This window comes from Corythoichthys intestinalis, chromosome 9 (genome assembly GCF_030265065.1).
Source record: "Corythoichthys intestinalis isolate RoL2023-P3 chromosome 9, ASM3026506v1, whole genome shotgun sequence".
In the NCBI taxonomy this organism is placed as follows: Eukaryota; Metazoa; Chordata; class Actinopteri; order Syngnathiformes; family Syngnathidae; genus Corythoichthys; species Corythoichthys intestinalis.
The window spans coordinates 45,229,641-45,245,826 of NC_080403.1; the positions used below are offsets into that span (position 1 = coordinate 45,229,641).

The 16,186-nt window shown below is 39.1% G+C and overlaps 1 protein-coding gene across 1 annotated transcript; it reads left to right on the plus strand.

Annotated features, from left to right (window-relative positions):
* The first annotated feature begins 1,748 nt into the window (after positions 1-1,748).
* On the plus strand, positions 1,749-16,100 carry ube2j2 (ubiquitin-conjugating enzyme E2, J2 (UBC6 homolog, yeast)). The gene is made up of 7 exons (XM_057846896.1): positions 1,749-1,919; positions 4,398-4,528; positions 6,378-6,418; positions 10,469-10,571; positions 10,663-10,801; positions 15,357-15,437; positions 15,514-16,100. The coding sequence occupies exons 2-7, from the start codon at positions 4,398-4,400 to the stop codon at positions 15,802-15,804; spliced, it is 786 nt and encodes a 261-aa protein (XP_057702879.1). The 5' UTR covers positions 1,749-1,919; the 3' UTR covers positions 15,805-16,100.
* The last annotated feature ends 86 nt before the right edge of the window (positions 16,101-16,186 follow it).

Genomic DNA, 16,186 nt, shown 5'->3' on the forward strand with positions numbered 1-16,186 from the left:
CTGTCTAGACCGCGAATATAAGGCTTATTTCAATGCAAAAAACACCATCTTATATTCGGGCCAATACGGTAATTCACTTAATAATGGTAGGCTCATTTCTATCATTACAACATATGAGATGACAATCTAAATGACCTATATAACTGAACACATTATATAATGCAAATAAGGCTGCTTAAAAGTTGGTGGGGACAATTTGAGCATCCTGAAAAGTTGGTAGTGTTTTGTCCCTACCGTCCCTATGCAAACCTACACCCTTGGTCACAGCCAATTATACTGTAAAGCTGGTTAAACTGGAAGTTATGTAGTTGTAAGGTGTATTAAATTCTTTTTCATGTCAGTGTCGCCACCAGGGGGTGGCCAAGGCCACCCCTATAAATTGGTTGGCCACCCCACTGGCCACCCCGCTTGCCAGTATATCATTAAATTGTTGTAGCATCAGTTATGCATTTCATCCCAAATGAATGCATTTATTTTGTTTTGTCAAATGTAGGGCTGTCAAATTTATCGCGTTAATGGGCGGTAATTAATTATTTTTAATTAATCACGTGAAAATATTTATCGCAATTAACGCATTCGTGGTACGACGCATTCATGCATTGCTGCAAACAGCCTACAATGGCGCCGTTTTACTTATATACAGAGATAAGAGGCAGTGTCAAGTGAGTGGAGTACAGTAGATACAAGCATTCATTGGGGCCGTGCTTTTAATTGGCAAAAGCTTTGTCATCTCTCACACAGCAACTATAAATATTGTGGGAAGCAACGTGGGGAAGAATGACAGGAGTTGATCTTTCTCTTAACACCCTGTAGTGAACCCAAAATAGAGAAGATATAGCATTTGCAGTCACCACACACAGTCATGGTTGCACCACTTCCCATCATGCATTTGGGCAGAACAGTTAAGTCGCTACAGTATCATTTACTGAAAGCTCAACAAATACACTAGATGGCAATATTTAGTCACAATATACAAAGTCACATTTATCCTTTAAGAATTACAAGTCTTTCTATCTGTGGATCCCTTTCACAGAAAGAATGTTAATAAAGTTAATGTCATCTTGTGGATTTATTGTTATAATAAACAAATACAGTACTTATGTACAGTATGTCAAATGTATACATCCGTCTTGTCTTATCTTTCCATTCCAACAATAATTCACAGAAAAATATGGCATATTTTAGTGATGGTTTGAATTGCGATTAATTACGATTAATTCATTTTTAAGCTGTGATTAACTCGATTAAAAATTTCAATCGTTTGACAGACAATTTAATGTACACCGTATGCCTAATATATACATAACACAATAAAACAGAATTGTTGTGGAACTCAAAATGTTGCCTGGACAGTTATGGACTGTACACATTGAATCATTAGTAACATCAAATATTACACAATAAACTAAAGTATATCAGTAGCCTTATCTTTAAGTCTTTCTGATAGTTTTCCCCTGACCTTTTTACTGCAATAATATAATGAAAACCTGAAATTATGGCTTTTAGGTTTGGCCACCCCAAGATTTTAAGTGGCCCCATCTGGCCACCCCTATGAAAAAATTCTGGAGGCGCCACTGGTTTATGTGCCCCTTTGGATCAATGAGCACCTGCCCATCCATCGTTCTCGGCACTAGCCCTGAGACCTCGTGGCCACCCTGACTCCCGTCTATTGTTAGATACAGTGACACCGCCACATCAAATGACGGCGCTAAAGAGCTTATTGGGCATTTCTTTATACACCTCGTGGAAGGCGAAGAATAAATCCGGAAGTGAGTGCTTGCGTTTGTGGCTCTTGCCTTTAGCTAACGTTGCTACGTTTGTGTCTTCGCCGTCCCGTCGGTCTGGGGTTTGACCGCTAAAACTCCAACCCTTACTCGTATCCAGGCCCGAATTCACATTTTGCTGGGGTCTTTGGAGAGGTATGTCAAACATAACACATGATAACTCGGGGAAATCCACACATGTCGACAGCCAACTGGTGTTTGTAGCGCCACGGCTGCTAGTATTTGCCACCTATTCGTAGCAGTGGCCTACGTTAGCCTCTGGTGGCTATTAAGTGTTTACACACCGGCTGTACCAGCTTGTTCGTCTGAATCGTTCTCAAGCTATAATAGTTTGCTAAATATCGATTCAACTGATTAAAGCAGGCTAGCTTTTTTTGCTAACAGTTTGTGTAGCGTAACGCAGCCACTCTTGACACTTTCTTGAATGACATCGCACGTCAGCGTAACGAGCCTCGAGTGACGCAAGATGCGTAAACATGAAATAGTGTCAGTGATGAAAGGACGATTTCAGTTGTTTAGTCGCGCAACATTTTTGAGGGCGATTAGATAATGTACGACACATTGTTAGCAAGGAAACAAAACACTTAGCAGTTTTTTGAGAAGTAGTCTGTTCCACGAATCAACACGTAAAGATTGTTTGACTGATATTAATGTCTGATATTATCATTCACATATCTTTGTGTTTACGTTTTGTCATTGTGTCCAGCTGATTTCAGGTAATATAGTTTTATTAACAATGTATGTTATGATTGTTGTTAGGGTAGTTCATTTTCTACGCAAAATAGTTGAAATGAACTTGTTCCCTTTTTTAAAACAAAATTATTGCTCTAATAATAAACAAGCTCATATGCTGACATGCTGAAAATTGACATTTTCTCACTTTTAGCCCCACACAGTGTTTAAAATGGTGTGAAATTTTTAGTCACTTTTTTGTTGTTGTTGCACATTTACAACATTATTTAGCAACGTGAATATTTATTTTTAAATAAGTTTTGGACCTTATTGTTTAAATCCAGAATTAAATATTTAATATAAATCTTAAAGTTGTATCCTATATCCTAATTGTTAAATTAGGAAACAGTCGCAACTAAATATTTAGCTTAATATGCAAATTCACATGACTGGAGACTGGAAGTAAAAAAAATAATAAAAGCTGGTGGAGCAGTTCAAAGTCACACAGATGAAAAAAGTGTCTCCTTTAACTAAAACCACCCTAACTTTTACAGGAAATGCCTGTAAATGCCCAAAAGTGAACAGGAAGTGACCTGTAAATGCCCACAAAAGACTGACAGTGAATGCTCTGGTTTTATCGCCATTTATGGTGCCAGACGTCCAATTCAGTCAGAATGAATTGGATGTCTAGCACCATCAATAGGAGCCAATGAGCTAACGTAGACACTATTCTAATGGAAGATTTTGATAGCAACCTCTTGGTTCCTTTTTTCAAACCGTGAGGCCTTTTTAAAACGATATATCGATTTTTGGTGGAAGCATATCGATAACCTTTTGGGCTATAAAGTATCGCGATCTATCACCTTTTTATTGTTATACCCCTAATCCAGATACGATATTTGATTGTAAAAGTATTCATACTCAACCCATCTATTTTGATGGTGAAATCAGATGTTTTAGACTGGTGCTCAATGGGAGAATCGGTTTTGAAGCCTTCCCCCGGTGGCAATCTCTGGTATTTCAGACTTTTTCCCCCACACTTTTAGGGATTCATGGGAAAAATTTTAAAGGAAGACAAGAACAAAAGATCGAAGATTCCCCCTTGCTAGGAATACTGGGGAAACTCCACCCATAGATGGTATTGTATATTTAGGGGACCTATGGTAAAAATGTAAAACTGGCATTAGTGCTGCAACGGTTAATCGATTAACTCGAGTATTCAATTAGGAAAAAAAGTATTTGAATTAAATTTTGTTGCTTCGAGTATTCGTTTAATTAAAGTGGCGTTGCAGTGGTTTATTTTGAAAGTGTTTGCATTTAGTTTTATTGATCAGGGTGGATACACTGCCCTCTAGTCTGCCTCATTTCACATGGTTGAATCCAACTGCTCCCTGTTAAGACCAACGTAAACAAAGTTTTTGTTTGAGCTAATGTTTTTTAATGCATTCGTAATTTTGTTTATAGGCGTATTTAGCCGTTTTTTGTTGGAATATGTGTCTCAGCCATTTGTTAAGCGCATTATAAAAGAAACGGTAGCATTTTATAGCATTTAAGCTAGCCGACTTTTGCTGTGTAAGATCGCCAATTGTTCTTTTGTTGTAAATAAATCCACATTTAAAAAAAAATATACAGTTCGAGGCTTAGCTCAGGTATTTTAATTTTTTCATGTTCCTTCTCCGAATACTCGATTATTCAAACTAACTAGGTCATTGATTAATCTACTACTAAAATAATCGATAGCAAAGTCCGCACGAATTCGCCAGTCGTCCCACCATCAAAAATACACAGATAATATCGGCAACAGTATGAAATGGTGAAGTCCTACTATCAAGTTTAATTCATTCTAAGAAACCGATAACACGTGTGGAATCATATTCACTTGCTTTGGTACCACTGAACATAAGAATTGCATTTCCACTACGCGTCCTTTTATGCCAACAGATGAACAACAACGGGAAGAAGAGAGCTCCAACCACAGCCACTCAGCGACTTAAGCAGGATTACCTCAGGATAAAGAAAGACCCCGTGCCTTACATCTGTGCTGAGCCTCTCCCCTCCAACATACTAGAATGGTACTTGCTACTTTTGTTTTTCAGTGTATACAAACAGTGGCATTTTGTCTACATTATTAAAATTTCACTTAACAGGCATGAAAATCTCTCACCTTTCAGTGAAATTCGCCGTTTTTAAGTAAAAAAGGCTAACCTACGTGAATAGTGTAGATCCTATGAGAACATTTTAAGGGGGGGGGGGTCGGGAGATTTTTAAAATTTTGGAGCTTGGTATACAAGCAGGGAAAGCGTCACAAAGCCAAAAAAAAGCGCACCAGAGTGGCCAAAAGATTGACTTATTTCAATTAAACAAAGAAGGGTGCACAGTTGTGTCCTGTCTCTTCAATGCTAAGCTTGGCTGCACGTCAGCCGTGAATAAACACCTAAAGCGCCGTCACCCAGTTGTAATTTTAGAAGATGACAGGAGACAATTAGAAGCAGGCAGATCGTAAGTCCATCTAACTAACTAACTAACTAACTAACTAACTAACTAACTAACTAACTAACTAACTAACTAACTAACTAGCGACATGTTTTATTGAAACTGCTAAGCCCGTCGCGATATGCAATGAGTCCATTTATCGCACGGTAAATAAAAATGCTGATGGCATATGAGACAACAGTTCCTTTCACAGATGTTTATTGGTCATCAACACGCCGTAGAATTAAAGTTCTGACATACAAAATAGGGAAAAACATCTATATTAAATACTGTAATTGTTAGCATTGCTACATTAAGGCTAATGGGGAAAAAAAGACAACCTACTTTAGCCTGCTATAAAACATTAGCTGTCTTCTCCAAAACGTAAACTTGCGATTAAAAGGTGACACTTAAAAAATAAAAAATCGCTGGTTAACAGCATTTGTAAACGAAAAAAATGAAGGAAAAAAATGGATTACTGACATCACATTCAGTGACAAAAAGAGCTTTTTTTGCGGCGTGTAAAGCTTACGGTTAGCGGTTTAGCAAATGTACTTCCGGTGAACATTTAAAAAATAAAAGCACGTCATGTTTGTCATATAAATAACGATTTCTGGAGTTAATCCCATATACTTCAGAATTTGGATTGTACACTAAGAATAGCTTTATAATGACACCCTTTTTGAAAAATCTAATTGGCAATGAATAATAATTATTATAATACTACTATATATAAAGTAGTATACTACAATAATGCTAGATTTTTTTTTTAAGAATTGTTTTGAAGCATGTTAGAAAGGCGAAGTCAGTGTTCTGAATCTCTTTACATTCCATTCAATTGCACTAGTTAATGCTATCAGTATTTGACCTCATTGTTTATGTGTGATTTATTGTTATTTACGTGTTTATTTGTACTTTAATAAAGAATGTAAGTGTTCTAAAATGTTTTTGTGAATTAATAAGAGTAATCAAAAATGTCATTGCTAAATTAGTTTAATTTTTTTTTTTTTTTTTAAATGAGTAGATTAGTCTACTAATCGTAAAAATAGTCGACTGACTAATCGGGAGAAATTAATCGTTTGGGATAGACCTAGTTCTGCAGTGTATCGGAACATATTTTCTCCACACTCTTCTCACCTATTTAACCCCTAAACCATTTTCATGCCTGATTATTAAAATTTCACTGAAAGAATAAAGAATTATTGACAGGGAACGAGAAAAGTCCTGGCTACTGAGCTTTTTTCTTGCACCAAAGTTGCACCAAACTTTCAGTTTTGGTACTGTTTCAGACCAAAATCATTTTCTGTCACTAACTCGCAAACCTCTTTGTGACTCGCGACAAGTGGATAAACATCTAAGCAAGATCACACAGATAACGAGGATATTCCACAGAACTAGTGCATCTTGTTGTCTTTGATGTGACAACCATGGTCTTGTTTTCACATGCAGGCACTACGTGGTGAGAGGTCCTGAGAAGACGCCTTACGAAGGTATAAACCTGATTCTGAACATTTCCGTCAAGTTGATTTCCGGTCTCATGAATGATGTGGTTGTTTGGCAACTATTCAAAACTGCTTCCCATGATTCATAATTAGTACTTTTAGGTTAATGGCGCCAAATGACTCTAACTTACAAGATGTTGCCCTTTGATAACAAAAGACAAATGTTGCGTCAAGTGATGATTCAGTATATACGCGCCACACAAGTAACAAGCAGAACGCTTCCACTTTTGAACTGGATCTACTGCTTCATTGTGTCATAACCTTTTCACCCAGACTGCACTGATTGAGCAGCGTCAGGACGCGTGCACACAAATATGTTCATATCAATCTTAAAAAAAACATTTGAATTGAATAATTACAAATATTAAAAATTATATCTAACATGTCGCCGCCGACACGCCCGGTGATAAAGTGTTAAATGTAGGGCTGCAGCTATCGAATATTTTAGTAATCGAGTAATCGACTGAAAATTCTATTGATTCATCGAGTAATCGGATAAAACATATTTTTAGGTGAAGAGCAATTATAAATAGGGATGCACGATATCCATTTTTTGTAACCGATACCGATAACGATAACTTCCTGCTCCTCAAGGCCGATACAATAACGATAATCTATATAGAATTTAAAAATCTATATTCACCTGAGTTTTTGAACATCAAAAATACTAGTGGTGGATTCAGCATAGATTTGCCTTTGACCTAATCAGAATTTTCATGATGACATGATCATTATTATAATGAACAAAACAAAGACGAGAAGTGTTTTGACTTCAAATAGAGTGCCCATATTTATTTTTTCAAATAAATATAATTTCAGTCAATCACAATCGGTCAATATCATTAACGATGTGTTCCCCTGAAAAATGAGCACTGAACTTATTCACTGTAAAATACAAACATTTGCTAATTGCCATAGTAAGGTTTATCACTCAGTGATGGAAAAGTACAGCCTCTAGAACAGTAACAAGACTTTGCATACTCGCAAAACAGGAGTGGAAACAAACGCTCAAATCCCAATCCACCGACACCGTGCCAAAAATATATATTATCGGGCCGATAAATAATGTTATCGGATTTATTGGGATGATGTCATAATTCCTATTAATCGTGCACCTCTAATTATAAATATACATGAGAAAAGAAGACATTTTATCTAATATTTAACAATTTTCAGTCAATCTGTCTTTATTTTCGATGTGCATTGTTGAAAACAGGCAACAATTGCATCTTAGATGTAACTAGAATAAAAAAAAGACTAATTCACTGCTTTCACTCCAAAAACTTTTAGATCTTATAAAAAAATATATATATTTCTTACCTAAAAATGCCATTACGCTTGATAATACAAATCACTTAAAAGTTAGGTGTTTTCCCCACGTGTTTCAATTGAATTTGTATTTGTGTCAAGCTATTTTTAAGTTCTAGTTAAGTTTTAAGTTAGTCTAAACTGTAAGTCCAGTGGCCTATACTACGAACCGAGTTCAACCTCCCCAGAAGTAATCCAGTTTACCATCGGGTAACTGGAGTTGACAAAACTTGGTTGTCTAGTTTGTGGTCAATCGGTGCTACGACGCTGATTATGAGGTTGATTAGTCGAACCTGTGTCAACCCAGTCAGAGTTACTGCGCGTTCACATAAAAGGGGGCGGTGACCAGAGTCAAACACTACTTGTGACGATGGCACGGGCACCTTACTTCACGGAGGAGGAATGCGCGATGATCATGCGGAATTATGAGGAATTAAAATCCACCCTCACCGCGAAATCCAACACCGCTTCGGCGAGTAGAGCGCAACGGGTCTGTTGACAGCGAATTTACAGATCGTGTGATTTGTGAATGCGTCAATATGCCAGTTTACTTATGTCCATGAAAAGAAATAAAGCCTGCTGTCAGGACAATAAAATAAGATTTGGTACATTAACAGTAAGAAATAATTGTCACGCATCACCACACGAAACAGGATGATTGTATGTTTAGTCCCCTTGACTGTACGAATACTTATGTTCTTTTTTTTTAGTTTGGGCCTAAAAAATCCAGCCCGACCCGACCCGAGTCCGATCAATAAACTTGATTTGCAGGCCCGAGCCCGACAACAACAAAAAAAAAAAATTGTTATATTTGTGAGGACTCAGGAGAAGAAGGAAATGCGGGGATGCCATGCGTTGTTGCGTAAATAAAAGACCGTCTTTTGTAACGATTTTTCACAGTTAAACAAGACTAAGATGCATATTCAATAAACATTTATATCTTTTATATTTGTGCGTCTGTCCTATCAGTGGATTTGACATTTAATTTAATCTCCTCGAGTTGGCAGAAAAAAACGCAAGTTTTCTCAATGTTTAAATAGTCTACATATTTCTATGATTATTATAAATGCATCAATTTGAAGCGTTTCCATACCCCACTCCGAATCGCACGGCATACAGTGTTCTTACGCAGATATTCAGCATCACCAATGGAATACATATATTGTCCCTGGCGAAAGAGCGCAGGGACAGGCACACACAATCTGCGCGGTTGTGAGGGCCTGACTCGGCGGGTTACATTAGTGACGTCTGCCTAGATCAGTTGGCACAGGTAAAGAATTCCCTCAGCTGAAAATCTATATCTTTCATGGAGAACATCTTCCGGGTACGCCAGCGGATTCTAGCGGTCCCGAAATATCCGTGCCCTCCGGAGAGAGCCCCTCACAATCCGCGCGCCAATGTCGTATGGGTCGTCCAAGTACGCTGTCATTGTCAGGAGGACACGTCCGCGGAGGAGTGCTGTTTAAATAGAGCGTGGTTAATTGGAATCCTGATGTTAAGCAAGATCTAACTCTTGACACGACCAGGTTTGGCGTGTTGCGTGTGTTGCAATGGCAACACTTCTCTGTTCCAACATATCCACCTTTCGTAGTCTTGCATAGCCGCGAACTTACGTCGCACGTGATAAAGTTACTCTCGAAGTTACCCTGCTAAGCCAGAAAACCGGCTTCGTAGTATAGGCCACTGATAGGATTGTGAGTTTTTGCAGTGTTCAAAAGAAATGTATGATACCTGCTGTATTGGAGCACATTGGGGACCAGTGCTACTTGCTGTTTTATCCAGCAGTGACTACTGAGCTAAAATTGACAGTTAGCATTATTAGGTTTTTATTTTACACCCTCATCACTCTAGAGCGCTGTTTTCACAGATTAAATAAAGCCTGTATGTCAGACACGTTAGCCACGCATCGACAGTGGTCATGATTAACAGAGACCTAGCCCTCCGCAGGGCTAACGTTACGTGAGCGAGTGACAGTAACGTTAAACTTATTTATTAACGCTTAGAAGTCTACTGCTTTAAGATGGCGGCTGTTTACTAACGCTGCTGACTATGTCATTTAGCGTCTAGTTCAACATACATGTGATCTCTATGAGCCGCATCAGACGCTACCTGCTACCACTGTAGCATCATGCGGGCTAGTTTTTAGCAACGTCGGCGTTGTTTGTAGCGGCTGTCAGCTGCGGTTATAATTTAAAAAAACATTTTTTTTTTTAAATTGCTTCTTTCTCTACGCACGTGACATCAGCGCATTGTCCCGCATTAAAAGTAGTCCGGGCAAAATGTGATGCTTAGAGCTGTCAAAATTAAACGATTACTCGAGGTGAATAAAATTACTCGGATCAGTTTTTAAACTCGAGTTGCTCGAGTATTCGTTTCAGCTCTAGTTAAATTTATATCTATTGTTGTTTATTTTTAAATAAAACTGAAGTTTTCTTTACAAATATACATTCGTGGATTAAAAAATACGTTTCTGCAATTTGTCTCGTATGCTTGTACTACAGAGGGAGCTCAAATATCACTGGAGGTATACTTTGTTAACCACTGTATTAGAATAAAGCTTGTATGGGACGCAAGCATGCATAACTTAAGTTTTTAAACATTTTTTTTTTACCCTAAAAAGCCAGCACCATATACCCCCCCCCCCCCAAAAAAAACCCCCCGAAAAACCTTTGCTGTTTTTTAAAGTTCATTTCAGTTGAACTTTTTCCTACACTTGTATGCTTTTTGTAGGAGGTTACTATCACGGAAAGCTCATATTTCCTCGGGAATTCCCTTTTAAACCACCAAGTATCTACATGATAACACCCAACGGCAGATTTAAATGTAATATAAGGTAAGAAGAGTCTTTTCTTTATTTGGAGGTTATTCGATTACAGTGGTGTCACATTGCCTTGCTGTAATGCTGCCCGCGTGTCCCTCCACAGATTGTGTTTATCCATCACAGACTTCCACCCGGATACGTGGAACCCGGCGTGGTCAGTCTCCACCATCCTCACAGGTCTGCTCAGCTTCATGGTGGAGAAGGGACCCACACTGGGCAGCATTGAGACCACAGACCATACGGTGAGCCCAGCCCGACAAAAGCATCCTGATAAAGTACAGCGTGACATTTTGACAATAATACACTGTTATCCTTCTTTAAGGTCTCGGCCTATTTTGTCCGATTTTGCATGCCAAGAAAGAATTGTTTACAATGGCCTTGTTGGGTCCTTTTTTTCAAGACACCATAATTTTCATGTCCAAACTGTTGTTTTTTTTCACTGACCAAATATCATTAACATTTTAGACCAAAATCCAAATATTTGTGGTCAAAATTTGTAATATTGATGTTAGTGCTGCAACGATTAATCAATTAACTCGAGTAATTCGATTAGAAAAAAAGCTTCGAATCAAATTTTGCTGCTTTGACGATTCGTTTAATTAGAGTGGCGTTGTAATGGTTTGTTTTGAGAGTGTTTGCATTTGGTTTAATGATTTGGGTGGATACTATACACTACCCTCGAGTGGCAACAGTGAATATGACATAACTCTTAACATGGCTAAATCCATATGCTCACTGTTAAGAACAACATCAGATAAGTTTTTGTTTGAGCTAAAGTTGTTTTTTTCATGCATGCGTAGTTTTGATTGTAAGTATACCGTATTGGCCCGAATATAAGACGGCCCTGATTATAAGACGACCCCCTCTTTTTCAAGACTCAAATTTGAAAAAAAGACTTTTTGAACACCAAATTTTTATCCAGAAAATAATTACAGTACATCTGAAACAAATGATTATAACAATATATGAGAGAAAAAGCATGTTATTTTGCCTCATTCAAATCTTAATATCTGAACATTTAAATATGTAAAGTGCAATCACATTTTTAAATGAATGCCTTTTGGTTTTTGAAATGTAAATAAACCAATCTATTGTCATAAAACAACAAAATTGCAATAACTGCATTAACCACCAAAGTTAAGTCTAACTGTAACTGTAGTCTTGAAACAAATCTGAATAAGGAAAAGCATTGCATTAAAATAATGCAAACTGGTTAAACTTGAGAGTAGCCGAGATCTGTCATGACAGAACATCGCTTCAATGATATCTGGCGCCATCTAGCGTTGTGAATGGGTATAACGTCTAGACCGCGAATATAGACCCCAATCACCAACGTCACACAATCACGTGATCGCTGTATTGTGCCGCCATATTGTCCGTCATTGTGTGTCCGTATTGTCATTGATCGTAGTTTCTAAAGGAGGATTCACTTGCAAATTATGGAAGCCCCGGTGCTTTCAGACGCTGTAAACTCATTGGATGAGTTGCATAAAAGCCGTTATTTGGAAAAGCTTCAGTCGATCCAGTCGCCAGATCCATATTTGATGCCCAAACCGATGTTTCCTCGCGTCCGGTCCCGTCCCGTCCCGTGCGTCAGAGCTCGTCCTGAGACCACAAAATTTCCAGTCATACTCCAGTTTATGTCAAGATGAGGAGTCTGGTACCCAAAACCGGCACCGGCCCGAATATACTGTAAACCGACATTTGGTCAGCTGAGCGTCACCGTTGTCACGATTGTAAAATGAAACTTGATCGACAACGGGCCGGTGTATGCCGAAAAATAGCTGCCCCGCGTGAAATGTCCCCCCTGACGGGAGCGCTTATTTATAACGCTTTGTTGATGTGAAAACATCAAATGTTTTCATGGACACATTACAGTAATAGATTTACGACTGTAAGATCAGTTTTAAATAATTAAATTACACAAAATATTACTGTATTTTAGTAACAAATCGTGGACTGGGCCACATAACCATCTTTGAACAGAAATGTATTAGTCTACAGGTTTTCACGACCATATCCCAATGACAATCACACAGGTATGACATCTATTAGTTCAAGCAGAGTAAAATAATACATATTCATGGTACAAGAAAGTCGTTTCCGTGTGGGCGCTCCCGTCAGGGGGGACATTTCACGCAGGGCGGCTATTTTTCGGCACAACACCTGTTGTTGGGCTCACCTTCTTGCTGTGCGACCGTGGCGACGAGCTTCGTAGTCTCCGTCTGATGATGTCTGCGATCGTGTTGGCATCGTATTGATGTTTTCTCCGCTGTCTAACGGCTGTCGACACAAACGCATCATGGACCGAGATAAACAAACCGTGCTGCTTTCGAGATTTGCCCTTTTAACAATGGGCACACAGCAACTACTAAAATGACCGTTTATCTTCTCTGTTACTGCAACCAACCGCCACACATGCCTTCACCATTTTGATTAATCAATGTTAACAATTGTCAGGAAGGTTTTTGGGTTCGTGTACTAGGCGGTGATTCCTTAGACAAGCAGAAAAACACGCAGTAATAGGAGGAATGTACGTAGCGGTAATATGTAAACACGATGAGCTGACGAACAATATGGCTGCACCAGTCCAGGGGGCGGAGTTGTGACGTCACGTGATTGGGGTCTATTAGGTGGTAGGGTGTCCTAACTTTTTCCTCAGTTAAAATATGCATTTTTGTTGATATTTTTATAATTATGGTAAATAATAATAATTTGATAGTTTTTGTTGCTTACCTGCAATTAAATCACTTTTCCAGAGATTAAGAAAAACAAGATCGGACATTGATATGTGAACATTTGAAGAACTGAATATTTAATGGGGTGTCCTAATTTTTTTCACATGACTGTACATCATGTTTTTAGCAACACATCCAAGTAGGGCTGCAGCTATCGATTATTTTAGTAGTCGATTAATCGATGAACTAGTTAGTTGGAAAAAATGAGTAATCGGATAAAGAACATAAAAAAATTAAAATACCTGAGCTGAGCCTCAAACGGTGTAACACAAAAGAACAATTGGCCAACTTACGTAATAAAAGTCCGCTGGCTTAAATGCTATAAAATACTTTTTTTTTTTTTTTTTTAACAATACGCTTTAAAAATGTTTCAGACACATATTCCCACAAAAATTCGCTAAATATGCCTTTAAACTAAATTACGAATGCATAAAAAAAACATTAGCTCAAACAAAATCCTAGCTCATGTTGGTCTTAACAGGGAGCAGCTGGATTAAAACTACATGTAAACACATTAAAAACAAACCATTACAACGCCACTTTAATTAAACGAATACTCGAAGCAGGAAAATTTAATTCGAATATTTTTTTCTAATCGAATACTCGAATTAATCGATTAATCGTTGCAGCACTACATCCAAGACTGGTCACTGAGTAACTGAACTTAAAGAGCATACGACAGGAGAAAAAAAGTCTTAAATAGCATTATTATGTGAATTAGAATCATATTTTGAGACGATTCGACTATATACAACAATTTGGCAAAGCGCAGATGACGAGAAATTAGTCTTTTAATCTGCCGGTTAGCCACGCCTACCATTATAGGGCTCTAGCGTCCCCAACAGGTGGATGACATCAGCGGGAGACTGGGCTCATCGGTTTTACTATTTATCCCATTGAGGGGGAATTATTCAGAACGAGGAAAACGTGACGAAGAGAGCTGCAAAATGTCATTGTTTCTGTCTCTTTACTTCAATATTTTTACAGGATATTCTTTTTATCCAAGTATCCAATTGCTAAATGAATGGCATGGTCATGACAAATAAGTCTTGTGCTAAATGGAATATGAAATAATAAAAATGCATTTATTCAGGACGACATGGCAAAATTACTACATAATGGTCAAAACTATCGACTTCACCTTTACTGTCGCACCACCCGAACGATATTTTATGACACCTAAATGACATATGTCATTTCCCTTCCCCGGCTTCGGAGAATGTAAACAAAAAAGAGGCGTGACAGCTAGCCGACATGCTAACCCGAACCGAGTGATGTTTCAAAGTCTTCGAAGCGGAAAATCACACATAACTAGCCCGGATTATTTGACATGACGGCTGGGTTGTCAATTGTCTTTGCGGATCGGCAAACCGGCCGGCGGAGAGCAATTTACAGTTCGTTCCCCGGAGGAGGGCAGCTGCAGTTGTTGTGCAGCTAACGTGCATGAGTAGAGCTTTTTTATATGCCTATCAATGATCAAACGTAAGTAGTCCTTTATTTAAAGAAAGTTTGTAGTGTGTACTTTGTAATCGCTGTATTCGTATTTGACATAATAGAAAACAAGATGTTTACTCACTTCCTCGTAAGTCCAATGGTCCCACAGTAGTAGGGCTTGTTTTGGCCAATATCCACGGTGAATGGGAACCTTTTGAAACTCCAAAAAGGCGCACACGCCTCTCCCTCATAAAGCAAGATTTTTCTACAGCCGTTTGGCTGGCGTGATGCGAACAATAAACGTATTAATCCGCAAAATCAGCTGAATCCTTAGTCCTCATACACAACAGTACGGCTGTTTAGTGAAGAGGACGCCGTCACCCGTACACGTCACAGTGCCCTCCTCCTCAATGCAAGACCGAAGCCAGAAGTCACTCATTTTCATGGCGCAGGCTTAAAAAAACTAAATAATTATAGCGATCGCTTCCACACACATCCCAGCGGTCCATATCATTCAGGTGCATAAAATACCGCGTGTATTATGAAATAAACACGCTTTTTCGTGTCACATCCACTTTAAGTCAAGGTCTCTCTGTAAATGTGTTTTTTTCCCCTCCTCCCTCAGAAAAGGCAACTCTCAGCCCAAAGCCTCGCCTTCAACCTCAAGGACAAAATCTTCTGTGAACTGTTCCCCGATGTTGTGGAGGTGAGCACCTTTCTTTCCTTCGCTCTGCGCTCCGCTTTCCTGTCTGTCTGAATTGTGTTTTATGTGCCGTCAACAGGAAATGAAGCAAAAACAGAAAGCGCAGGAAGAGTTAAACGCACGCACTCAGCCCCTCCCCTTACCTGACGTGGTGCCCGACGGCGACCCTCAACAGGCCCACTACGGCCTCCCCGCCCTCAACGGAGGTCCTATCCCCCTCGGAGGCGGCAACCCCGCCCAGGGCATGCAGCAAGCCAATCGCAACCACGGACTTCTCGGCGGCGCTCTAGCTAACCTGTTTGTGATCGTCGGCTTCGCCGCCTTTGCCTACACGGTCAAGTACGTGCTGAGGAGCATAGCGCAGGATTGAGAGACGGACAAACATCTGTTGGACGGGGACGTACGGTCCCGAGACTGCTACGGGCTCCGGACGAACAAAAAGTAGCCCGACCCGGGAGGGTGTGGGGAAGGATCATTGGCGGCTCATGGGTTGTGGAAAAAAGTTGCTTCTGTGGAACGACATCAACAAAAACACTTTTTTTTTTTTCCCCTACTCGCCCTCAGTGAAAAGGCATTTCTTCCTGATTATCGTTTTTATTCGTTTCTGCTGTTATGTTTACACAAAAAAATAAAGGGAGAGGCAGATGGCACCACTGTAGATCGCAATCAATCAGTTGTCTACCTTCTCCTATCGCAGTGTAACTGTTTGTATTTCCATTGGAATTGTCTTTTTTTTTTAAAATAATCCCACT